The 26,171-nt window shown below is 42.6% G+C and overlaps 1 protein-coding gene across 1 annotated transcript in view; it reads right to left on the reverse strand.

Annotated features, from left to right (window-relative positions):
- ANOS1 (anosmin 1) overlaps positions 1–26,171 on the reverse strand; it is a 142,149-nt gene that overhangs the window by 51,846 nt on the left and 64,132 nt on the right. Inside the window, exons 3-4 of the mRNA XM_007670364.2 lie at positions 10,166–10,228; positions 6,317–6,539 (exon numbers count right to left, since the gene is read on the reverse strand). Of these exons, the coding sequence (XP_007668554.1) occupies positions 6,317–6,539; positions 10,166–10,228 (286 nt within the window). The remainder of the gene's footprint in view (positions 1–6,316; positions 6,540–10,165; positions 10,229–26,171) is intronic.

The raw sequence follows: 26,171 nt of genomic DNA on the forward strand, positions 1-26,171 counted from the left end.
TTAAGAAACCTTCCATCTGCTTTGCATTAGGGTCACTTGGATTCACTTGATTGGAAGTAACTCAACCTCTCTGGTGTACATAATTGCATACAGATGGATTCCAACAACCCAACGATTCCGACACAGAGCAAGTGCAGAATATGGACTATTCTTACCCTACTAACATCATCAACTTCAGAGCCCGATGTGTATGTTCGATTGCTTTTCAATGTGTTTTTTACTATGGGAATGGCCAGTTTTCTCATTATTCTCAAACAAATTAGTCTGAAATCCACAATGCTCTGGTGAAGAATTCCAAAATCTTATTGGATCGAAGGACACCGGCATGTCAAAAGGGTGATCAAGCCCTGTTTCTGTTTCTTAAAAAAGGATGAATTTAAAGGTGACTCTTCATGGGTATCGAGTATAGACTCCCTAAGAGAGATGATCTTCTAAAAAGTACTGGTAACATGGGTGACTGGTATTTTTTCTTTACCTCTGCACTGACAGATTCAGTGCTTTGAGGATGACTGACTTCAAAAACTACTTGTGTCCATGAAGATTACCTCATATATAGATTGCTGACCAAAATGGATTATTTTATTACATCAAACTAAGAAGAGAATCAGACTAACTGTGATTTTGTTTTGCTTTCTCTAACCTTCCTGAATATGCCCCATGTTCTGAGGATCGTTTGGAGGGCCAAAATACAGTAGACCAATCATCTGCAACAGTCAGATATGTATCCTGAATCATGACTGATAGCTCAGAAGCTTTTATCCTCAGGCTTTATTTAGGATTTTTTTTTCCCTCCAGGTATATTTCTTTGCATTTTCTCATACTGACACTTATCTGTCAGCTTTTCTTCTACTGTCAAAGGTAAGACTGCATCTGTGAGTGAAAATGTCTCCAAGAGACCCTTTCGGCATCCTTTGATCCTTGGTCTTTTTTGCATCCTTCTTGCCCTTCACAAGAACACTGCTCAAGCAATTCTGGTTAAGAGATGAAATGTACGTCCCACTGCCAGCAGGATATGTGCTTATTTTGCAACAGAGGTGAAGGTTTGCACTGAGGTTTGCATTCCCACTCTCCCAACCAGGTCCTTAATGCCCAGGGAAACACACTGCAAGATGGCTGGCAGGGAGGACTGATAGAATCTGTGGTGACAGGGCACAATAGCTTTGAGACCTCAATGAAAACAGACATGATAGCATCCTCAACCATTTAGTAAGACATCATTCAGCATGATACCTAGCATAGCTTACTAAATATTGGGGGCTTAAAGATTAGAGAACAGTACATATTTCAAAAAGATCGCAGCAAGGGGCACTATTGGAAAGAGTTGGACAAAAAGTAAAAAGGGACAGCTTTGGACACAAGACCAAGAATTGTCTTTGAATGTGTAGGAGATGGGAAAAGAAGAAAAAGAAAAGGGAGTTGGGAGAGAAAGAAGAGGGCAGCATGGCTGAAGGAGAGTGAGAAGGGAGGGAGAGAAGAAAGGAAAAAAGGAGGAAGAAAGGGAGAAAAGAAAAGAAGATGGAAAGGAAAGCAAGGAAGGGTAGGACAAGGGAAAGTAGAGTAAGGAGGGAAGGGGAAGGGAAAGAAGGGAGATTAGAAGAAAAGAAGGGAAAGATTCCCTAGGCACTTTTCAAGCAGTCAGTAGCATTTTTTGAGAGTATTGTGAGCAGAGCACTGTAGTGAGTGTTTAGGAGAGTACAGTAGCAATAGTTGATATGATCTGTGCCTTCAAGGAGATTACTATCGAGCTGGGGAAAAAGACGTAAAAATAAATTTCTGGTAGGTGTGTAAACAGTACTTTAGTTCCTGAAAGAAGTAATTCAACTTCCAAAACTTCATCTTTCTGATAATTTACAACTAGAACCTCCTGGACCCATCAATTTTTAGGATCACCTTACCAAACAAGTCTGGTGAGTCATTTGTTGATAGTTATAAGTAAAAGTGATTCTGATTTTTCAAATGATTTTTCTAGAAGTAAACTCTAGCACCACAAATTAAAATGCTCTATAGAGGGGGTTTGTACAAAACACCTCATCTCAAATAATATCTAATGTACTTTAAGGCTTTTACTACAGGATTAATTAGTAAAACCCGCACAAAATACAGAGGCTCATTTCACGTCATTATCAACAACCACCAAAAAAAAAAGGTCAGATTATTCTTCCCCTTTTAATTATTTCCATATGAACCCAGATGATACATATCTTTGTACTGGGTTCAAAGATATTTAGGATGGATCATAGTAAATTCAGGTTAGGGGATCGTACGGTAACTATTAAATGCTTTCTATGTGCTAACTGCTGAGGTAAAGACAAGGTAAACAGATCAGGCACAACAAGGGTTTCGCGGTCTGTCTACAGAACTCTATTAGCAATATTTTGTGTTGACTAAATTAGTTTAATGCGCTATGGCAAAATTTTAATACATCCATGACATTCCCCACATGGGTTTGAAGTCGGAATTCCCATTTTACAGCTGAGGGAACTAAGGCACGGAGAAGTTAAGTGATTTAGCCAACACAGCACACACAGCCACACAGCAGACAAGAGGTAAGGTCAAGCTTAGAACCCAAGCCCTCTGACTCCCAGGCCCGTGTTCTAGACCACACTGTTGCTCTGGCTGTGCTGCTTCTCTATGTCCTTTTATCTAGGAGACATTGACAGCAAACAAAAGTGATCCCATTTACATGGGAATCATAAGGACAAGGAAATGCAAAATCTATTGGTGGATTTAAGAGATTTTCTAATTTCACACAACTTTAGGGTAGGTTGCAGAGATGTCCAACTTCATGCAATTAAAAATGTATTTAATCCAACCCATAAGATGATTTGAGGATAAAAGTCATTTCATAATAGCTAACTGTTAGTGATCAAGGGAAATTTCTCTCCAAATTTCCAAGAATCTAACAAAATTTTAAAACTCAATACAATGAAAAATGCTTTCTTGAATTATTTCAATATTAAAATACTTTAGGGATATGTTGATTAGTCTGATACTTTTCTAGGGTTTCCTTTCTGAGCCATAAAAAGCTACATTTCAGAGCCTTATCTACTACTTATGTACACTTTTTTTTAATCAACAATTCAGTGAGGTACTATCTATTTACTTAGAGAGATATCTTCTGATGAAGTGACAGACTTTCCTTCAAGCATTTCCACTTCTTTTCAACTGCTAAATGATGGCTCTTATCTGGGGTCAAATTAAACAAGACTAGAGTTAATTACCAACTTTCTTCCAGACCCAGCTCGGGCCTGGGAGTCAGAAGGATCTGGGTTCTAACCTCGCCCCCACTTGTCTGCTGTGTCAATTTGGGCAAGTCGCTTACCTTCTCTATGCCTCGGTTCCCTCACTGCAAAATAGGGATTAAGACTGTGAGTCCTGTGTGCGACATGGACTGTGTCCGACCTGATTATTTTTTATCTACCCCAGTGCTTAGAACAGAGCTTGGCACAGAGTAAATGGTTAACAAATACCTTTTTAAAAAAAGCTGAATTCATCACGGGAGGCAGCCTGGTTTGGGTGAAAAGAACACAGGACTGAGAGTTAGGAGACAAGGGTCCAAAGCCCAGTTCTGCCAATGAACCACTGGGTGACTCTGGAAAAGTCATTTAACTGTCTCATGCCTCAGTTTCCTCATCAGTAAAAAGGGGAAAAGAATACCTCTTCTTTTTCTTACTTAGACTGTGACCATATCAGGCAGGGGTTATGTTCAAACCTGATTCTATTTGTCCCTACCCCAGGGCTTGACAAATAGTAATTCTTAAAAAAAAAAAAATCACATTACTGTAATAATAATGATGGCATTTAAGCGTTTACTATGTGCTAAGCACTGTTCTAAGCACTAGGGTAGATACAAGGTAATCAGGTTGTCCCAGCTGGGGCTCACAGTCTTAATCCCCATATTACAGATGAGGTAACTGAAGCAGGGAGAAGTTAAGTGACAGGACTTACCTGTTCCTGTTCCTCCCCCTCCCCCATCTCTCACCCCTGATGATCTGGCCACCTATTTCCTCACGAAAATCAACACAATCAGGTCTGAGCTCCCCAAAGTCACCCCTCTGCCTCTCCCCTCCTCCCCACCAACCCTCTCCTCTACTTTTCCATCCTTCCCTGCAGTATCCTCAGAGGAGATCTCCTCCCTCCTCGCAAGTGCCACCCCCTCCACCTGCGCCTCGGACCCCATTCCCTCTCACCTTATTAAAACCATCACCCCTGCCCTCCTTCCTTCCTTAACTTCTATTTTTAACCACTCAATCTCCAATGGCTCCTTCCCCTCTGCCTTCAAACACGCCCACGTCTCCCCCATCCTAAAAAAACCCGCTCTTGACCCCACTTCCCCCTCCAGTTATCGCCCTATCTCCCTACTACCCTTCCTTTCCAAAATCCTAGAACGAGTCGTCTACAATCGCTGCTTAGAATTCCTTAACTCCCATTCTCTCCCGGACCACCTCCGATCTGGCTTCCGTCCCCTCCACTCTAGCGAGACTGCTCTCTCTAAGGTCACCCGTGACCTCCTTCTTGCCAAATCCAATGGCTCCTACTCCATTCTGATCCTCCTTGACTTCTCTGCTGCCTTTGACACTGTCGACCATCCCCTCCTCCTCCACACCTTATCTCACCTTGGCTTCACGGACTCTGTCCTCACCTGGTTCTCCTCTTATCCTGGTTCTCCTCTTATCTCTCTGGCCGGTCATTCTCGGTCATTCTCAGTCTCCTGCGCTGGCGCCTCCTCCCCCTCCCATCCTTTAACTGTTGGAGTTCCTCAAGGGTCAGTTCTTGGCCCTCTTCTGGTCTCCATTTACACTCACTCCCTCGGTGAACTCATTCGCTCTCACGGATTTGACTACCATCTCTACGCAGATGACACGCAGATCTACATCTCCGCCCCTGTCCTCTCCCCCTCCCTTCAGGCTCGCATCTTCTCCTGCCTCCGGGATGTCTCCACCTGGATGTCGGCCCGCCACCTAAAACTCAACGTGAGCGAGACTGAGCTCCTCATCTTCCCTCCCAAACCCGGTCCTCTCCCAGACCTCCCTATCACCGTGGATGGCACGACCATCCTTCCCGTCTCTCGGGCCCGCGATCTCGGTGTCATCCTTGACTCGTCTCTCTCGTTCACCCCACACATCCTATCCGTTACCTAGACCTGCCGGTTCCACCTTTACAATATTGCCAAGATCCGCTCTTTCCTCTTCACCCAAAGGGCTATCTTACTGCTACAGGCTCTCGTTTCATCCCGGCTAGACTACTGTGTCAGCCTTCTCTCTGACCTCCCTTCCTCCTCTCTCGCCCCGCTCCGGTCTATTCTTCACTCCGCTGCCTGGCTCATCTTCCTGCAGAAACGATCTAGGCATGTCACTCCCCTTCTTAAACACCTCCAGTGGTTGCCTATCAACCTCCGCTCCAAACAAAAGCTCCTCACTCTAGGCTTCAAGGCTCTACATCACCTTGCCCCTTCCTACCTCTCCTCCCTTCTCTCTTTCTACCGCCCACCCCGCACGCTCCGCTCCTCTGCCGCCCACCTCCTCGCCGTCCCTCGGTCTCGCCTATCCCGCCGTCGACCCCCGGGCCACGTCCTCCCGCGGTCCTGGAACGCCCTCCCTCCTCACCTCCGCCAAACAGATTCTCTTCCCCTCTTCGTAACCCTACTTAAAACTCACCTCCTCCAAGAGGCCTTCCCAGACTGAGCTCCCCTTCTCCCTCTACTCCCTCCACCGCCCCCCCTTCACCTCTCCGCAGCTTAACCCCCTTTCCCCCCATTTCCCTCTGCTCCTCCCCTTCTCCCTTCTCATCCCCTCAGCACTGTACTCGTCTGCTCAACTGTATATATCTTCATTACCCTATTTATTTTGTTAATGAAATGTACATCTCCTTGATTCTATTTAGTTGCCATTGTTTTTACGAGATGTTCTTCCCCTCGACTCTATTTATTGCCGTTGTTCTTGTCTGTCCGTCTCCCCCGATTAGACTGTAAGCCCGTCAAACGGCAGGGACTGTCTCTATCTGTTGCCGACTTGTTCATCCCAAGCGCTTAGTACAGTGCTCTGCACATAGTAAGCGCTCAATAAATACTATTGAATGAATGAATGAAAGGACCAAAGTCACACAGCTGACAGGTGGCGGAAAGGGGATTAAAACCCACGACCTGTAGTAAGGGTTTAGCAAGTACCCTTATTATTGTTATTATTATTCCTGCATCTTCCTTCCACAAACACCATATTTTCCCCCTCCTCTGCCCTGGGAAGCATTGGTTGATCGGCATTAAATAGCCTGGTGGGTGTAAACACCGAGCTCTCAAAGTTCTCTTGTAAATCCCTACCTTTGTATAGGTTTTTTGGCACTTGGCATGTATGTCCACAGCCATTGGAGCAACATTTCTTCACTCCGGAGCATTCGCTGTCAGCCTCACAACTTTCCAAACAGGCAGCTGCAAAGCCGCTGGCCTTCTCAGGTGCTGGACAATCTCCCTGCTTCACTGACAGAATGTACTTGAGGAACTCACAGCTAGTGAGGCATTCATAGTTCTTCTTGGGAAAGAGAGGCTGGAGGAGGGAGAAAATACAGTATCTTCAGTTATCAAAATAATCATTCAGTTTGATTTTCCCAAACCTCTGAAAGAAACGTGCACATTTTCGATTCTTGCAGTTCTTGAAGTTCTGATGTTTCCAGTTTTTTTTTTTCCTTTCAAAAGGAAACCTTGTAAATTATCAATAGCCGAGTTCCCTAAAGGGAGATGTCCATCCTTTGTGGAGCTCTCTCAAGCTTGTACCTGCCGGCTATTTTTTTTTTTTGACTTCCACCTGCCAATTGACTTCCAGGTTGCTAGGAGTCAGATGACAAACATTCGCAAATAGGAACAAGGCAGGGTAACGAGTCCTTCTGGATTACATGACTTTTCTTTCAATTTCATGGCAAGCTACCCAAAATACTTTGCATATAGTCATTCCAGAAAACTAATGAGACTAGACCTGCAGTTCTTGACTCATGATAGGAAAATTATTCTTTTCACAGGCATCCTTACAATAAAATCACAAGACTCCTGAAATCTGATACAAACTCCAAGTTGATTCCTAAGGTTATTCGGCATGGATTAAACTTAGTAAATGCTTACAAGGGTGTGTTAAATTCAACCTGGAACGATGGCCTAGGGTAAAGATGCTGCAAGCCTCAAATGATCATTTCCATGAGGTTTTCCCAAATGAAGTCCTTTTTCCCCAGCTCGCTCTCCCTCCTGCATAGTCTCTACATCTGTGATCCCTGAGCATTGGATATTGGCTCCCACCCCCTCAACCCCACAGCCCTTTCACACATATCTTTAAATTATGTATTATAAATTACTTAATTCATATTAATGACTTTCTCCCCCTCTTGACTGTAAGCCTGTAGTGGGACATCTCCAAGAGGCCTTCCCTAAGCCCTCATTTCGTCTTTTCCCATGTCACTCTGATTTGCTCCCTTTAATAATGATGGTACCTGTTAAGAGCTTACTACGTGCCAAGCACTGTTCTAAGCACTGGGGCAGATACAGGGTAATCAGGTCGTCCCACACAGTGCTCACACTTTTAATCCCCATTTTACAGATGAGGTAACTGAGGCACAGAGAAGTTAAGTGACATGCCCAGGGTCACACAGCAAACAAGGGCGGCAGCGGGATTAGAACCCAATCTTCTGACTCCCAAGCCGCTCTTTCCACTAAGCCTCACTGCTTCTCTAGTCACCCTCCCAGCCCCACACCACTCAAGTAGAGAAGCAGTGTGGCTCAGTGGAAAGAGCCCAGGCTTGGGAGTCAGAGGTCATGGGTTCGGATCCCAGCTATGCCACTTGTCAGCTGACTGTGGGCAAGTGACTTAATGTCTCTGTGCCTCAGTTACTTCATCTGTAAAATGGGGATTAACTGTGAGCCTCACATGAGACAACCTGATTACCCTGTATCTACAAATACCAACATTATTATTAAGTACATATCCTTAACCTACTGACACTAGCGTCTGTCTCTCCTTCTAGACTGTGAGTTCACTGTGGGCAGGGAATATGTCTACCAATTCCGTTATGTTGTTCCATTTTACTTTCCAAAAAGCTCAGTACAGTATTCGGCACATAATAGGCCCTCAATAGATATAACTGATTGCTAATTCTGTTGGACTATACTCTGCCAAGCCCTTCGCATAATGTTCTGCACATAGTAAGCACTCAATAAGAATACTGAAGTATAAGAATATTTACATCAGTACATAAGGGAAGCAGTTAGTTGTTCTGATTACTGCTTTGGTTTGTCCTATTTTTTTTGTGTGTGGTATGAGCAGCCACGGCTGCTTGGTCGACTGAAGGACAGGAAATGTTTTAGATTCAAAATGGCACTGAACATTATTCTGTAGGCAGTGCTTTGTGAGTATTCACCGCTACATTCCTGTGGGAAAAATGAGTCAAACAGTATTTGTTTCTTTATTATTTTAGTGTTTTCAGAAACCAAATAAAACAATGCCAAACATGGATCTTAATGTTAAAGAGGAAAGCCACATTACAAGCAGAATATCAACAGCAGCAGATTAGGGTTCTCAATCGATAAACTGCTTCCCATCTCTAAATGCTGCTTCAAAAGGAATCAATAATACTCCACTGGAGCCGGAATTGACATTTGGAAATAACAACTGATCTAGCGAAAATAAAATCTACAATGAATGGGTTCTTAGTGAGTGAAAGAAGCAACAAAGCCTGGTTTGCATACTGAAACATGACAAATTCGCAGCTAGTTAATTTAAAAACTTTATAGCCCCTCAAGGCATAATCTGTCCTCAAGACTTCCCTCTCCGCCCTATTTCACAGCTCATTTTTCAGTTAGCTGCTAAATGTGCAGCTCTTTATTAGGGGTTTTTTGAAGTTCTAAATTTAGCTGCAACTCCAAATTACTAATCAAGGAGGAATGCTAACAAAGCCTGACAAAGCTAGATATTTTCAAACATTTCCTCTTGAAATAAAAATTGTACAATTTAAATACACACAACACTCCACCACCCACCACCCAACACCAGTGGATTAATGTTCCTAAGTCAGAACAATTTTTATTGAAGATTCATTCAATTCATTCAATCGTATTTATTGAGCACTTACTGTGTGCTCAATAACTGAACTAAGTACTTGGAAAGTACAGTTCGGCAACAGATACAGACAAACCCTAGCCAACAACGGGCTCACAGCGTAAAAGGGGGAGACAGGCAACAAAACAAAACAAGTAGGCATCAACTGCATACAAATAGATATATAGAATTATAGATATATACACATCATTAGTAAAATAAATAGAATAATAAATATGTAAGTGTTTACTGTCTTCTGGCCGGGAAATCCGAGACATTTCATTTCCAGGGTGGAGAATAAGGAGAACAGATCAAATCAGAGGTCTTTAGGCTTAAAGATCTTCCTTGCCCCCAAACAAACTGTGACAGTGGGAGCTGTTGTGCATAGGAGTTGTCTCTCTTTACTGCTGTATTGTACTCTCCCAAGTGCTCTGCACATAATATGCATTCAATAAATACGACTGAATGAATGAATGAGAGTGGCAAACAAACTGACAAGATTTACTGCCGTTTTCATGTTTTGGAAAGAGAGGTGTCTTAGAGAAGCAATATGGTCTAGTGGATAGAGGCCGGGCTCGGGAGTCAGGACCTGTGTTCTAATCTTGGCTCTGCCACTTGTCTGCTGTGACTTGGGCAAGTCGCTTAACTTCTCTGTGCCTATTTACCTCATCTGTAAAATGGGGATTAAAACTGTGAGCCTCACGTTGGACAACGTGATGACCCTATATCTACCCCAGTGCTTAGAACAGTGCTCTGCACATAATAAGCGCTTAACAAATACCAACATTATTATTATTATTATTATTAAATACGACTGGTTGACTGATTCATTGGTGAGAGCTACAGAAGTCAGCAGAGTAGATAGGAGGCATGTCCTGGAGTAGAGAAGAGGTGGAAAAGTAAAGGTCATGTGAATTTTTTTTTCACACTGGTTACAAAAGCAGAAAAGAACGTAAAAACCTCCAGAACTTTCTCTTCTTTTTCAAATAAGGCTTCAGCTAAACTGTAGAACATGGAGGTCCTGTCTGAGCTTTCTCCCCTTAACATTTCAGATTGCTCACTGGAAGGTCTCAACAACGCATGCTCTGACATACCTCACAGAAACTTTGGCACTGATTCTTCTTTAAGTCCCAAGATTCTTTGCAGGGCTCTAGGCACTAGGAAGAATTAAAACACAAAAAATGAGCAACAGATAAATGATTAACAGTATAAGTAAACCTGATTTTGTTCATTGGATTTTCTCTACAAATAGGGAAACATAGCTCCATGTTCTTGAGGTTAGTTTCATCTTTAACACATATAAAATAATAACAGTGGACCAGTAAATTGAAAGTTACATTTGAATCTCAGAATGCAACTTTGACTGACCCCCTCCAAAATAAAAAATAATGGCTTCCAGTGATGCATAATAGAAAAGCATATTAAATATAAAATAAAAACCCTTCAAATCAATGCCTGTACAGATGTTGCCTGCCTTGGAAGCAATGTGGAGTCCTGAAAAAAAGCCCTGGCTTGGGAGTCAGAGGACCTGCGTTCTAATCCCGACCCTAGCATTTACCTGCTTTGTGACCTTGGCAAAGTCATTTAACTTCTCTGTCCCTAAATTCCCTCACCTGCAAAATTCAATGCCAGTTCTCCCTCTTACTTAGACCATGCGTCCCATGTGGACCCGATTATCTAGTATCTACCCTTAGTGCTCAGGACAATGCTTGACACAAAGACAGCATTTAACAGACAACCCAATTATCATTATCATTATTATTATTACATTGTGCTAATGTGGAATGCTTTTATGCGATAAAACAACAGGAACGATCACATTTCTTCTGAGGCATCTTTGAACCAATATAATATCACCATTAGCTATCTTTTCTTAGCTCTGCTATGACATATACCAATGTTCATACCAATGTCCACATCCTCAGACTGTCAGATCCCTCTAGGCAGCCAATTCCTCCCCTTCTCTTGCCCACTAACTCTCTAAAGCCTCAAACCAGAGTAGCACGTGCATCACTGGGGGGTAAAGTTTGCACTTTACTAACTGCTTGGGAGAGTACAACATAACAATAAGCAGATATATTCCTGCCCACAATGACCTTACAGTCTAGAGGGATTTGTGCATAAATGCTGTGGGGCTGGAGGCTGTTAATATAATCCCACTCTCAGTAGCACTTTCCAAATACCTGTACCCTTTCTGGTTTCAGCATTTAATGGTCAAGATTGGCCTGGAAAATAAAGATATGGCTTTTAGATGTATGCTTGTATTCTTTTTCAATTAACTTCTTAAAATATGTGGGCTCTGCTATCCTTAGAATAATTTGAGGATTGTGTCTAGTTGAAATTGGTGGAGAAACTGGTACCATCTCCGGTGTTGAAAAGCGAACCACGTCTAGCCAAAGTCACGAAATCCATGGGCTGTAGGCCAGCAGAAGTACTGTTGAACAATTAAGAAAGCCCAGACCACAAAAGATGAACAGGCCAAACCAGGAGAGAATTGTTTTGCAATTAGACATTTCATATCACAAACATTCTACGACAGCCACCCTCTGCCCCTTATCAAGCTTATCAAAATGTTCAGGGTACATGTAATTAGAAATATTGCGCACAGTAAAGGAGACTTGATGGGCCCAGTGAAAAGTCATTCCAGAAGGCATAGACTAAGAAAGTTTATTCCATAAAAATTCAAGCCTTGATTAAATGACATCAACTAATCAAGGACATTTATTGACTGATTATGTGTGTGCAAGGCACTCTCCTAAGTGCTTAAGAAAATATAATACAATAGAGTTGATAGAAATTCATTCATTTAATAGTATTTATTGAGCACTTACTGTGTGCAGAGCATTCATTCATTCAATCATATTTATTGAGCACTTACTGTGTGCAGAGCACTGTACTAAGCACCTGGAGGGGACAATTTGGCAACAAATAGAGGCAATCCCTACCCAACAAGAGGATCACAGTGTAGACAAAGGGAGACAGACAACAAAACAAAACAAGTAGACAGGCATCAATAGCATCAATAAAAATAAATAGAATTATAGGTACATACACATCATTAGTAAAACAAACAGAATAATAAATGTGCACTTATATACACAAGCACTGTGGGGCAGGGAGAGGGGTAGAGCAGAGGGAGGTAGTCGCGGCGATGGGGAGAGGGGGAGGAGCAGAGGAAAAGGGGAGCTCAGTCTGGGAAGGCCTCCTGAAGGAGGTGAGCTCTCGGTAGGGCTTTGAAGGGGGGAAGTGTGATGGTTTGGTGGATGTGAGGAGGGAGGGCGTTACAGGTCAGAGGTAGGACGTGGGCCAGGGGTCGATGGGACAGGCGAGAACGAGGCACAGTGAGGAGGTAAGCAGCAGAGGAGCGGAGACAAAGAAACTGGCACAGAGAGGTGAAGTGACTTACCCAAGGGCACACAGGAGGCAAATGGCAAAGTATCAGAACTCATATCTAATGACTCCTAACCCTACGGTCTTTCAATTAGGCCATGTTGCTTGGAGTTCATAAAAGGAATATGTTTATGGAAATATACTTGGCTCAGAAACTTGCATGACTGAATTTCTGATCTGAAACAGAGTTGCTTAACTAAGCCCTTTACAATACCTTGAATATGAACTGGTTTATGGACTGGAGGAAAATTCAGGGACCATTGTAGTCTGTGAGTTGTGTGTGGCTGCATCCCTTCCTGAGGTTCCAGGATTGCCTCAAGGTTTGGGAGAAATAAACCATTATTTTCAAAAGACAAGGACCTTAAGCAGTTATATTGCAAACTCCTTGTGGGCAATAAACAAGCACTTGGGAAAATACGATATAATGGCATTGTAATGGCATTTGTAGAAACGTTCCTTGCTGCCTCCCATCCATCCCATGAGCCCCCCAACACAACTCTTAATAACTGCCTCTCTATGGCCATCTGCAAGTGGCTTTGAACAGCTTCTCTTTGAGTCTTCTCAACCTTTCATTTCAATCTATCAATCAAAGCTATTTAGTGAGTGCACTTACTATGTGCAGAGAGCACCGTACTAAACTCTTGGGAACATACAATGCAATAGAGTTGGTAGAGATGATCCCTACACTCAAGGAGCTTACAGAGTAGCCAGGGAGAAAGACATTAAGTTATGGATTGGGAAAGGGGCATAAGGTAAGGGTATGTAGATGAGTGCTGTGGGGCTGGGAACCAATTGCATAGATGATGCAAAAGGAGAATAGAGTAGGGAGAAGAATGATTAGTCATGGAAGGCTTCCAGGAGGAGAAGTGATTTTAGGGAGATTTAGAAGATGAGAAGAGGGTTGGTCTGCCAAAGAAGTCACATTGTCTTCCCATTTTGCCCCTTACAGCAAACATGCCATAAGTGCAAAAAAAAGTTTAAAAACCACAAGTAGGCTAAAAAACTATCGATTTTCAATACTAATTTTACATGATTGTCTTCTGTGCCACTACATATTTTTTTGTTTTTTTGATCTATCAATTAACTGAAAGTTGAAGGCATTTGGACTTTCTGAATTAAATGCTATACAATCTTTGCAATAAGCATTTAATAAGAGTTTAATTCCAAATAGGCATACTAGGATGAGAAACCTGACAGTGCATTTATCCAATTATAAGTTGATGTACTAAGGGAAAGAAATCAAGTATCTAAATTGTTTACAGTGTGCATTTTGGGGAGAAAAGGTAAATCAACACCATAAAATAATGACCAGAGTCAGCATTGTTCAGTTATTTGAACACAGCAGTAAGGGTCATAAATCTTCATTTCCCACCAACTAGCAATGTGAAATCTTAAAAAGTGTTTTGTTTCATTTTTGCACACAGCTCTAATGATTTACCACATCAGAGACATGCTGTGCAAATTAATTACCAATTGTAAAGAAGCACAGGAAATCTAAACTCCTGGCTTGGATCTCTCAGAGTTTCTGTCAAACTATTCTTCCCTCTGTAGCAGATTTTCTTTATGTCAGAATGGAACAATCCCCTTACAAGGGGCAGTGTCAATGGTTTGGAAATGTGTGGAGATAGAGTGGGGAGGGGGTGGAAACATAAGGAAGAGAGAAAACGCACACAGGGACACCGAAACAGACAGAGGAAGAGAGTAAGCTCAACACGCCTCTGCTCAGTTCCTTGCCCTCTTCTTCTCTCATGCCTCCCTGTTCTGACTTTGCTTAAGGAAGGTTTCCTTTTGTCCAGTTCCACAGAAGTGTGGCCCTGAGGGAATTGTCAGCCTGTAAGAAGGGCAGAGATTTGTTGCCCCCTTGGGATACCTTCCAACTGGGCCTCCCACACACTTCTTGTTCCCATCCAGCCCCATGCCCTAATTGCTCAGATTCCTCCCAGGCACAACCATTTCTTAATATTAATAATACTAATAATTGTGGCATTTAAGTGCTTTCTACATGCCAGGCACCGTACTAAGTGCTGGGGTGGATACAAGCAAATCAGGTTGGACACAGTCCCTGTCCCACTTGAGGCTCACAGTCTCAATTCTCATTTTACCGATGAGGTAACTGAGGCACAGAGAAGTGAAGTGACTTGCCCAAGGTCACACGACAGACAAGTGGCAGAGCCAGGATTAGAACCCCCGATCTTCTGACTCCCAGGCCCGTGGTCTGTCCACTATGTCGTGCTGCTTCTCTATCTGTCTGGTTTCTAGAACTTCTTAAAGCTGTGCAGGCAGCAGGTAAGTGTTCTATGACTTTTGCTCCAACATCATGGGTAATGAGGGTCTAGTTCAAAACTGTGCATGAATATCTTCATCTAATAATAGTAATGATAACTGTGGTATTTGTTAAGTGCTTACTAAGTGTCAGGCACCGTGCTAAGCACTAGGGTAGACAGAATCTAAATGGATTCGACAAAGTCCCTGTCCCACATGAGGCTCACGGTCTTAATCTCCCTGTTACAGATGAGGAAATTTAGGCACAGAGAATTGAAGCGTCCAAGGTCACACAGCAAGCGAGCAGTGGAGTCGGCATTAGAATCTAGGTCCTCTGACTCCTGTGCTCTTTCCACTAAGCCAGGCTGCTTCTCATCTGTAAAATGGGGATTCATTCATTCAATCGTATTTATTGAGTGCTTACTGTGTGCAGAGCATTCAAATTACTCCTTTCTCCTTTCCCCTTTGACTGTGTCCTACCTGATTTTCCTGTCTCTAGCCAGCACTTGGCATAGTGATTGGCACACACAGTAAACACTTAAATACCACAGTAACTATATCTATTATTCCAGAGTCATTTCTGAAAATCGCCAGGAGTCGGTCTGACAGTTGATAAGAAAATGCCAAGTACCAATCACGGAAGGTTGGCAAAACCGATTTCGATCAGCCAGCAGGGCATGAAAATTAGCGGGGTTGGTTGTCGGGATGTGGGAATGTCCTGCCCATTTAGGGACATCTGGTCACCTTGCTTACATGTGTAGGAAAAATAGCTGGGCAAGGAATTCTTCATATGGGTTATTTTTATACGAACTTGAACAGAGACACTTTTCTGGGCTGCTTGGCTGATAAGGATCACTACTAGTTAACTCCTGCTCCTCAGCAAACCATAGCTCTTCCCAAGACAAAGGAAGACCATGATGGCATACATTGATTTATTGGTTTAAAGACTATAGATACATAATGTTTTGACAGAAAATACCGAGAAGTAATTTACTATGGCATTTACCATGTGGGAATCGAGGAGGAAGAATGCTTCTACATTAAGACAGATTGGCAGCAGTTTCAACACTAATCCTTTCAGATCGAAGCAAATTTTAACACTGACAGCTTAATATCTCTCTGTGTGGTTTAGTTGTCTGGCACGTCAGGCTCTGCCAGGAGCCCTGTTTTGCTTCTGAAAGGATGGGGGAACAAAATCAGATGGTGTTTTTATGCTTCCTATCCTCTTGCCAGATTAAATCGCCCTCCGCTTTGTCAACATAAAATAGCCCCTCAAATAGTCCACACATCCCTGGCCAAGTTCATTCCATTTGGGATTATGGGGAAAGTCTGTTCAAAATTAATAATTTAGGGCTAAGATTCCCAAAGTTTGGAATGCTAAAAAGGAAACACTGATGTGGAGAATGTACATTCCTTACGGTTGGGAAAACCCATTCTAATTAGAAGCAAGCCAGGTTTACATCCAAAACACAGATCCAACAAAAAACATTTCAAACTTACACAGAATGACCTGTGTGCGTATGCGTGTGTATGTGCGCGCGTGCACATGCGTATTTGTGTATGGGAGGAAAGAGGGTCTTTTTACTTTTCAGTGATTCTGGTGAAGTTAGGAGGCTGAGTTTCGAAAACCTAAAAACAAACCCTGTTCCCCATCTAAATCCGTATGAAGAACCAAGGGGACTACATTTAGGTCTACACCTGCTTAAGGGATCGTTTGTCGACAGCATAAGTCTCAACCGAGGGATCCTGGGACATGCAGTAGAAAACCCAAGTGACATCAGGGTGATAAGACTGTGGGTGAGAGGAAGAGACACAAAGAGAGGCAGAGAGGGCCAGAGGGAGTCATCTAGGTGGAGTACTTGCATTTCTCAAAGATAATGTTTCAGGAGTAAAATAATTTTGAGATGCAACAAACCCTAAGGCTAACGGGTAACCTGATTTTGGCACTGCCTTCCACCCAAATCTGATGTCTTTAGTGGCACGTACACCCATCCTGCCTTCCAGGAGTTGTGTTTTTCCACTATCCACCGGGGCCCTCCCCACCACCCCTTTTCAGGCTGGCTAATCAGCAGAGCCCACACAGACTAACATTAGCCAAAACGCGGCAGGAATGCAAGGACTCCAGGCCTACAAGCAGCATCTGCCACGGACCGCAAGTTTCATGAGGAGAGGGATCGTGTCTACTTGCTTCATCGCACTCTACCTAGTGCTTAGTAAAGCGCTCTGCAGTAAGTCCTCGAGAAATATCATCGTTTGCCTTCCGAGCCCATGAAGAAGCATGGAAAATCTCAGGCATTTGATTTCTACTAGACTAAACTGGGATCAGACCGATAATGTTATGAGTGCTATAAAAATGGCCCTGTTCAAAGTCCTATAAACAGTCCAGGGAGATGTCTAATACTCTAAGCATTTTTTAAATTTGCACAATCAAGCTGTGAAGTTCTTGAAGAGAGATCCACTCCAGAGATTTCTGGAATGTCTTTTTTTTTTTCCTGCTAAGACAGAATATCCACAGAATACAATCACAATCCTTGGACAATTCAGGAACACTTGAGATCCTTGGGAAACCGAGAGCGAGGTCATCAAGCTTTGAAGTGAGCAACGATCATCTTTCTAAACATACAGAAGAAATATACAAGGGTCACGGCTACGGGATGGAGAGTCAACCAGAGATGTTCTCATTCCTTTACTATCTTGGGCAGTTGCTAGAGAGTGGAAGGCAACCTGCTCCAAGTCAAAACTCTCCTGTGCTGGGCAACAGCAACATGGGAGAGAGTCAAGGACGGAGCCTCAAGTTAACTGTGCGGAAAAAGTAACGGTAAACCACTTCCATATTTTTACCAAGAAAACTCTATGGATACACTACCTGAACGATTGCAGATGGAGGTGGGGTGTCTAATGGAAAGACAAAGAGGTGGATACTAAGGAATTTGGAAAGGTTTCTGCTTGATATATCACAGCCTCAATTCTTAAAGCAGTGATATCAATCTCCTCCCAAAAGGATGCAAATTCCCTACAGGCAAAAGCCATATTGTCCACATTTGTGTCCTACCAACTGAACAGTACATACGGTCACTAGTAGACTGGCAGTGTGGCCTAGTGGAAAGAACACGGTCTGGGAGTCGGAGAACCTGGGTTCTAATCCCGCTCTGCCACCTGCCTGCTGTGTTACTTCTCTGTGCCTTCATTTCCTCACTTGCAAAACAGGGATTAGAAACTCGTTATCCTGTCTATTTAGACTATGAGTTCCATGTGAGAGAGGGACAGTGTCTGACCTGATTATCTTGTATTGTACAGAGTAAGCACTTAACAATATACAATTATTACTATCATTATTTTTATGATGATTACGGTGTTCCATTCACCAGTAGGGGATCAATAAATATTGATTACATAATTACCTCGCAATGATACTGTGAAATCTGATAAAATAAACTGTATAAACAGCTGAGGTCTCTGGTCAAAATTTTATAAAAGGGGCAATTTATCCTAACTTGCTGTTCCGGAAACTCTTCTGTAAACGGACACTGGGGAAAGATTTTAGCAATGAAGTCAGAGGGTCACAAGCCAAACTGCATCTCTTCTCTGGTGCTTGGCCTTAGTGTGTATAAAATTTAAAAACAGCCAGAATACAAATTTTAGCCAAGCTTTACCCTGACACAAATCTTGGAAGCCAAACCAGAAATGTCAAAGATAGGGATGTCTAAAGTTACGTCAGCTCTCAATAAATACCAATGATGGACTGATTGGTTGGTGTCACCATGGTGCCCAGAGAATCTTAGAAAGTGGTTCCTTTCAATATTGTCTGTGTGTTAATCAGATCGAAAATGAAGTTTCTCCAGTCCTGCAAGTTTAATCTCAGGGGTCATATTACAGATTACTTTTTTCCTGCTATTTGCTTTGGGAAAGAGAAGCCTCTGAGAAACAGCAGTTGCCCAAACAACACAAGCTGGTAGGTCACCTACCTGGCTAACGGCAGTAACTTCACTGGAGGTATATTTTTTGTTGGGTTAAAGGAATGATTTCCTCTACTTGAGGCAATGTCCACAACAAACTCGAATAAATTTAACCTTCAAATATTCTCCCACGACCAATCGATCCATTGTAAGAATTGATGCTCTTTCAAAGAAAGGCATAATTTCCCCAAGGGAGGACAAAAAACTTCCTACCACCACAAATTGTCATGGTGCCATTCATGCTGCTATCAACCTGTTTGAGATAACCACACACAGTTGTTATCGTTGTTTACTGACTCCATCTTATTATAGCACTCAGAGTGTGAGGAAAATCAGCCCCAAATCCATTTCTTGGTTGCTTATTTGTTTGTTTTGGTGGATGTTAGTTTATAAATGAGCTAAAAGCCTGGATTTTTCAGAGAACAGACGAAGCCCCCTCCACCTCCTTCTGCAAACTCATGCATACAACCCTGGATGAAGCTGTGACAACAAAATATTCTTTTGCCTCACGTCCACTATAGAGCTAGAGTTTTATAGACCACCTAACAATCGGGGTTGGGATGGAGGAAAAAGCCTTCTTTGTCTAAACCGCTACTTTGTTTCTCCCTCTCTGGCGTCCCACTTGCTTCACTGCACCACCATCCCTGTCAGAAACGACATATTCCGCATTACTAAACAGCAAGAGTGGTGAAGCTTTTCACTTCTAATTTCACGCCGTAATAAAATGCCACGGCTGTTTCACTGAGAGACCTGAAAGGCCTGCTTTTGTGAGGCCTGCTTCAGGGTCAGGTGAAGGACCACATTTTAGCACCAGGCATCCGTGCTCTTCGGGCCCTGGCCGGACCGAATGAGGGGAGGAAAAGGAAGAGAGACGTGCAGAAGAAGGAGGTTTCAGAGTTCATCTTCTCTGGAGAAAACCATCTGCCTTCTGCCACTTGACGGAAATATCTGGAAAATGTAAATCTGCTTCCCACCTTGTCGATGACCCTCCCAAATCAATTAGATTATGCTTTCAGAGAGAACACATGCTTTTTCATGTGCTAATTTTGCGCTGGTTGGTTTGATGAAAAAAACAGTCTTGTTGTCAGTCAGATGCTGTTGATAACACCATAACGGATTCCGCTTGAGAATAAAAACAGACCAGGGTCGAATGCAGTTATATTTCTCGTTTACCTCCTGCAGAAATACTTAACACATTCCCAGAAATGGTATGTGCCTTATGCCTTATTCAATTTGCCTATACTAAGGTGAACTGCCACATCATTTGCCCTCAGTCTTGAAAATGTGCTGTATTCCAAGAAGGTCAATTTTAGCAAAAGTGTTTCCACATGTGATTCGGGCCAGAGTCACAGCGGGCTTGGTTCTATTCTATTCTATTCTGGTAAACACACCTTGGGAAAAGTGTATATGATGTGTCAAAAATTAAAACCTAAATCAGTGACCTGAGCTACCCACAAGGAAGTGAAAAATAAGGGCAATACCTTAAAATGCTCTTGACACGAATTAGTGCAATCCTTATATTGATCATCTTCATGCAAATGACACAGCTGTGTGGCTTTGGACAAGTCACTTAATTTACCTGTGCCTCAGTTAGCTCATCTGTAAAATGGGGATTCAGACTGTGAGCCCACGTGGGACAACCTGATTACCGTGCATTTTCCCCAGTGCTTAGAACAGTGCTTGGCATATAGTAAGCACCTAATAAATACCATCATCATCTCTCCACATTCTTCTTAATCAGTCTGTCAATCAATGAATCAATGGTATGTACTGAACGCCTACTGTGTGCAGAGGATTGGATCAGGCCCTTGGGGATGTATGAGAAAATCGGTAGACATGATGCCTGACCTCAAGGAATTTACAATCACAAGCACTAAAATAAAAAATACCGTCTGTGGGAAAAGTGGTTAATAAAAACTACTCCTAAAACTTAGGAGCCCCCGTCACATAGGAATCATTACATGATCAACGCTTCACTGGTGCAAGGCAATACATTTACCTGATCTGAATATTAAGATTCTCAAATCTATACCTCCAACCCCAACCTCTCTCCTTCCTTGCAATCTCGTATTTCTCCCCGCCTTCAGGACAACTCTCCCTAGATGTCCTGCCGACACCTCAAACTGAACAGGTCCCAAAATGAACTCCTTATCTGCTCACCCAAAACCTGTCCTTTTCCATCTTTTCCATCACTACAGACAACACCACTTTCCTCCCCATCCGACAAGCCCGTAACCTTGATGATGTTCTCAACTCTCCTCTTTCCTTCCACCCACATATTCAATGCCACCAAGTCCTCTTGGTTCTACCTTCGCAAAGACCGTTGGCTCCTCTCCATCCAAACTGCTATCATGCTGACCCAAGCCCTTATCCTATCTTTATCCTTATCCTTGACTACTGCATCTGGCTCCTCGTTCCCCTCCCAGTCCCCATCTCTCCCCACTCTTGCCAGTACTTCACTCTGCTACACAGATTGTTTATCAACAAAAATGTTCAGCCCAGGTCTCCACACTCCTTAGGGCCTCCAGTGGTTGCCCATCCACCTCCACATCAAACAGAAACTCCTCACCATTGGCTTTAAAGCACTCAATCAGCTTGCCCCGTCTTACCTCACCTCACTGATCTCCTACTCCAGCCCAGCCCGCACACTCCGCCCCTCTAGCTCCAGTTTACTCACTGGGTCCCGATCTCATCTATCTCTCCCCCCACCCCTTTCGCCCATCCTCCCCCCTAGGCTGGAATACCCTGCCGCTCCATATATGCCAGACCACCACTATCTCCACCTTCAAAGCATTATTAAGGTCACATCTCCTCCAAGAGCCCTTCCTAGATGAAGCCTTTTTTTCCCCGGCTGGCTCCCCCTTATGCATTTGGATCTGTGACCTTTGGACATATGATATCTGCCCCACACCCAACCCCACAGCACTTAGGCACATATCTTCAAATTATACATTAGAAATTACTTCTTCATTCACATTAATGTCTTTCTTCCCCTCTAGACCTTAAGCTCCTTATGGGAAGGGAACATAGCTAATTCTGTTTTATTATACTCTCCCAAATGCTTAATACAGTGCTCTGTATATAGTAAGCCCTCAACAAATACCATTTATTGATTAATATTTCTACGTTCTTAAGACACCTTATTTCCTGCTAGCATTTTCTCTCAAAAAACCCCCACAGTAATAATAATCATTATTTTGTGGGATAAAGATTGTGCTGGATTGGGTTGTACTTTATGTGCCTCAAAGCTTAGCCTAGTGCTTGCCATACAGTAGACACTTAGTAAAAATCACAATTATTTTTGCTACTGATATTATCATTAGTAACTGCAATAAAAGGGGCGTAACTCCCAAGGTGACCACCCCATTTGTGGACTCATCTCCTCTTCCTTCCCCTCCCTGAAATCAGTCAGTCCTGGGTTCTAATCCTGACTTCACCACTTGCTTGCAGCTGTGTGACATTGGGCAGTCACAAATTCTTTGTGCCTCAGTTTCTTCATCTTTAAACTGGGGAGTCTGTACCTGATCTCCCTACTACTGAGACGGTCTATTTGGACTGTGTCCAACCTGATTAACTTGTATCTACTCCAGCACTTAGAATAGTGCTTGACACACAGGAAGCATTTAACATAAATGACAATTATAATTATATAGTAAGTTCCAAAGAACTTAACGCAGGCCATGGGAAACACTTTTAATTTCAGAATATCAAACCATGTGGGCTCCCTAGGAGAGGGGGATTTGGGTAAATGTGGATGAACCGGAAACTAATCTCCACGGCAAAGTCAAATTTTGATGATCTAATTATTTTTGAAAGTGCCTTACAAGCCTGCTGTATGTCTAGAAGCCCAAACATTATGTCATCATCCTGACCTTTTGAAAGCTCCATGTGTAATCCTTTTGGACAGCAGCTGTCAATAAAAGAAAAGCTACCAAAAGGAAACAGTTAAAAGGGGAAATCAGATAGGGAAATGATATTCAGTATGATGTTCAGCATCGATATTCATGAATTTGTCTATCAGAGGGCTGAATCCATCAAGCAATGGCATTGAGTGATGGTATATTGTAGGCAGAACACCTTACTAAGCGCTTGGAAGACTACAATACAAAACAGTAGGTAGACAGTGCCTACCCTCAAGAATTTACTTTCTAATGGGGGATAATAAATTGGGAAAATCCTGAATCATCACTAATAATTCATGGGGTAAAAACAGAATGAAAAATTCACAGTTCCAGGTATGGTAGTTTCTGTGCATCCAGGCAAAAAATCAAATGAATCAGTGGTAATGTAGTTTCCTAGCTGGATTTCTTAGCCAAAGTTCCACTCTCAGATCCACTCCCATGTTCCCGAGTCTAAGCACTCTGGCCTACTCTGTACTCTGCTCAGATTCCTTACAGAGAAAACCCAGAAGATCGATTAAGATGAATGACAGACACAGACAAAGAACAGCACGACAAACTCTCACATCAACAGCACCTTTACCATATGACCCACCACTTTCTTGCAATCTATCATGTTAACGATCATGCCAGTTCACTTAACAGTGAATAAAGTAGCATCATCATAAAACATAAATCCTTCACATAAATGATTTGAAAGCTTTTACTCGAAGGTAAACTCAATGCAATTGAAAGACCATTCTTATCTGTGTTGTTCATGATTTCTTCAATCTGTCTTCTAATTCGAAAAAGGAATAACAAAGGTTCTTTTGAAGTGGCCAGGTAGAATAGAAAATACTAAAATGTATGCAAAATAATTGGGCTAAAGTTTCAGTGGCAAGAAATTCAAGAAGTGATATCTATGCATGTATATGTCTATGTGCATGTATATATGTTCTTTGTACTAAATCAATCAATGATATTGATTGAGCGCTTACTGTGTGCAGAGCTTGGGAGAGTGCAATACAATCAAGTCGGCAGACGTGTGATACCCCTGCCCACAAGGAGTATCACAGTCTGGTGGAACTAGATTGACCAACCACTTGACTGGCAAGTCACTTAATTTCTCTGTGCCTCATTTTCCTCACCTTTAAAATGAGGATTAAGATTGCATGTGCCTTGTGGGACATGGACTGTCTCCAACCTGATTAGCTACTATCTCACCCAGCGCTTAGAACAGAGCCTGGCACATAGGAAGTGCTTAACAAGAAAACCATAAAAACGAACAAAAAAACCCTTATTGTACCAACATAAGAACTGCTTCTTGTTGGGCTGGCTTGTCTGTTGGGTTGCCTACAATTAAAAAAATCAACATTCCTAACTCATGAATTCACCTGGCCAAAAAGATCCAAGTCTTAATGAATACATCCACATCTCCGTCCTGCTATAGTATCTGCTTCTATAAATTTGAGAATCATACTTGAAGAAAAAGAATCCATCTGAGGCATCTCAACCTATATTTTGGGGGTCCTCAGACTGGCAGTCTTGCTCATTTGATCCTCTGCAATGCTAAGGTTTAAGCTCTCCAAGAACAAAGGGAGGAACAGTCCTACTAGAGAAGCTCTGACCGGCAGTAGCCAGCCTTTCTCTGACCCTTGTTCACTTGCCAGGAAGAAATGTTCTAAGGAAGCAAAACTCTGTACCATGCTTTGCATGTCCCGCAGAACGTGGGTCACAACCATAAAGGACGAGTGGAGCCCTCTTCATCGGGCCCAAAACCCCTCCGTGACACATCTAAGACTCAGAGATCCTCTGCCCTGCGGTAGTATAGGAAAGAATTGGAAAGACTAAGGAAAGAGAGAGTACGGCTTCAGATATGAAAATGAACATTTCTTGACTTTATTCCTCTCATTACTTATGCAGATTTCAAAATCTGAGAAGCAGCATGGCCTAATGGAAAGAGCATAGGCCTAGAAGTCAGAGGACCTGGGTTCTAATCCCAGCTCTGCTGCTTGTCTGTCGTGTGACCTGAGGTATGCGCATGCTTGGTTATCTCATCTATAAAATGGGGATGAAGACGGCAAGCCCTCTGTGCGACAGGGACTGCGTCCAACCCAATTCTGTTTTATCTATCCCAGTGTTTAGGATAGTGCCTGGCACAAAGTATGTGCTTAACAAATACCTTTTTTTAAAAAAAAGGAAGAGAGGAAAGAGGGAAAAGGAGAAAAAGCAAGTCAATAAGAAAGCAGAGGTAGATGTATATAATGAAAATCAGGAAATGGAAGCAGAGAAAAAAGGAATCAGGCAGGCAGAGGAGATACATATTAAGAGCCAATAAAGAACAATAATAATAATACTGACATTTATTAAGTGTTTAGAATGTGCTAGGCGCTGGGATAGGTTCAAGGCTAAATACTTGATATCCATCCCACCCTCAGGTGCAGAGCATTTATGCAATTAATCAATCGTGTTGAGCACTTACTGTGTGCTTGCGAAAGTAGAATGTAACAGAGTTGGTAAACACGTTTCCTGTCCATAATAAGCTTACCATCTAGAGGGAGGTACAGAAATAGATATACACAAATTACAGATATATACACAAGTACTTAAGTCTGTGCTTATGGACTTAGAAGCAACATGTCCTGGTGGAGACTGCACAGACCTGGCAGTCAGAGGACCTGGGTTCTCTAACACTGGATCCCCCACTTGCCTGTTGTGTGATCTCTGTCATTTGCCTTCTCTGTGCCTCAGTTTCCTCATATTTATCATTATCAATGGTAGTTACTGAGCACTTACTGTGTGCACAGCATTGTACTAAGTGCTTGGGAGAGTACAATATAACAGAGTTGGTAAACAATTTCCCTGCCCACACTGAGCTTACACTCTAGGGAGGAAAACTGCCCCCCTTAGATTGTGAGCCCCATGTAGAGCAGGGACTAAGTCCAACCTGATTACCTTGTATCCAGCCCAGCATTTAGTACAGTGCTTGGCATAAAGTGCTTAAATACCATAAATTGTTATTCTTCTTATTGATAATAAGAAAAAGAATAATAATACGCTTCTTAAAGCACCGACATGGATGCTATTGGTGCTAAAAGATGTTTTGTAAGACCTGTGGCCAGACCCTTCCAGACATCCTGGACATTTTACAACACCACACTACTACGAGAGCACTGATGAGGTTTGGAGTTTTCCTCTTGAAGAAATAAAGATTCTGTCTCCCCAACGCTATTACACTCTCCTTGCTGCAACTCAGCCAATTTTTTTTTTTAAATGAAGCTCACATGGGAATAGCGTTTTCAAAATTTCTCAGGAAGCATTAGAAACATTTCATGCAAAGCAACAAAGAATCTGAAATAACATTTGAAAAACATCAAAACAACATCTGAATAAGCCACAGACAGCCAAAACTACCAATGCATCTTCACTTTACATGACAATCTCTCCACTCCCTTTTATTCTGTTGCCTTTATAAACACATTCAGCCGAGAGAGAGTTGGTTAATCACAACCAAATCGGAGTTTAACTCTCTTAAATCAACACGGCCCACTATTATAACACAAGACATTCCCTCTCTTTTGACTTCTTTGTGGGAAATTACTAAGCCATTCTTG

Source organism: Ornithorhynchus anatinus, chromosome 15 (genome assembly GCF_004115215.2).
Source record: "Ornithorhynchus anatinus isolate Pmale09 chromosome 15, mOrnAna1.pri.v4, whole genome shotgun sequence".
NCBI classification, from domain to species: Eukaryota; Metazoa; Chordata; class Mammalia; order Monotremata; family Ornithorhynchidae; genus Ornithorhynchus; species Ornithorhynchus anatinus.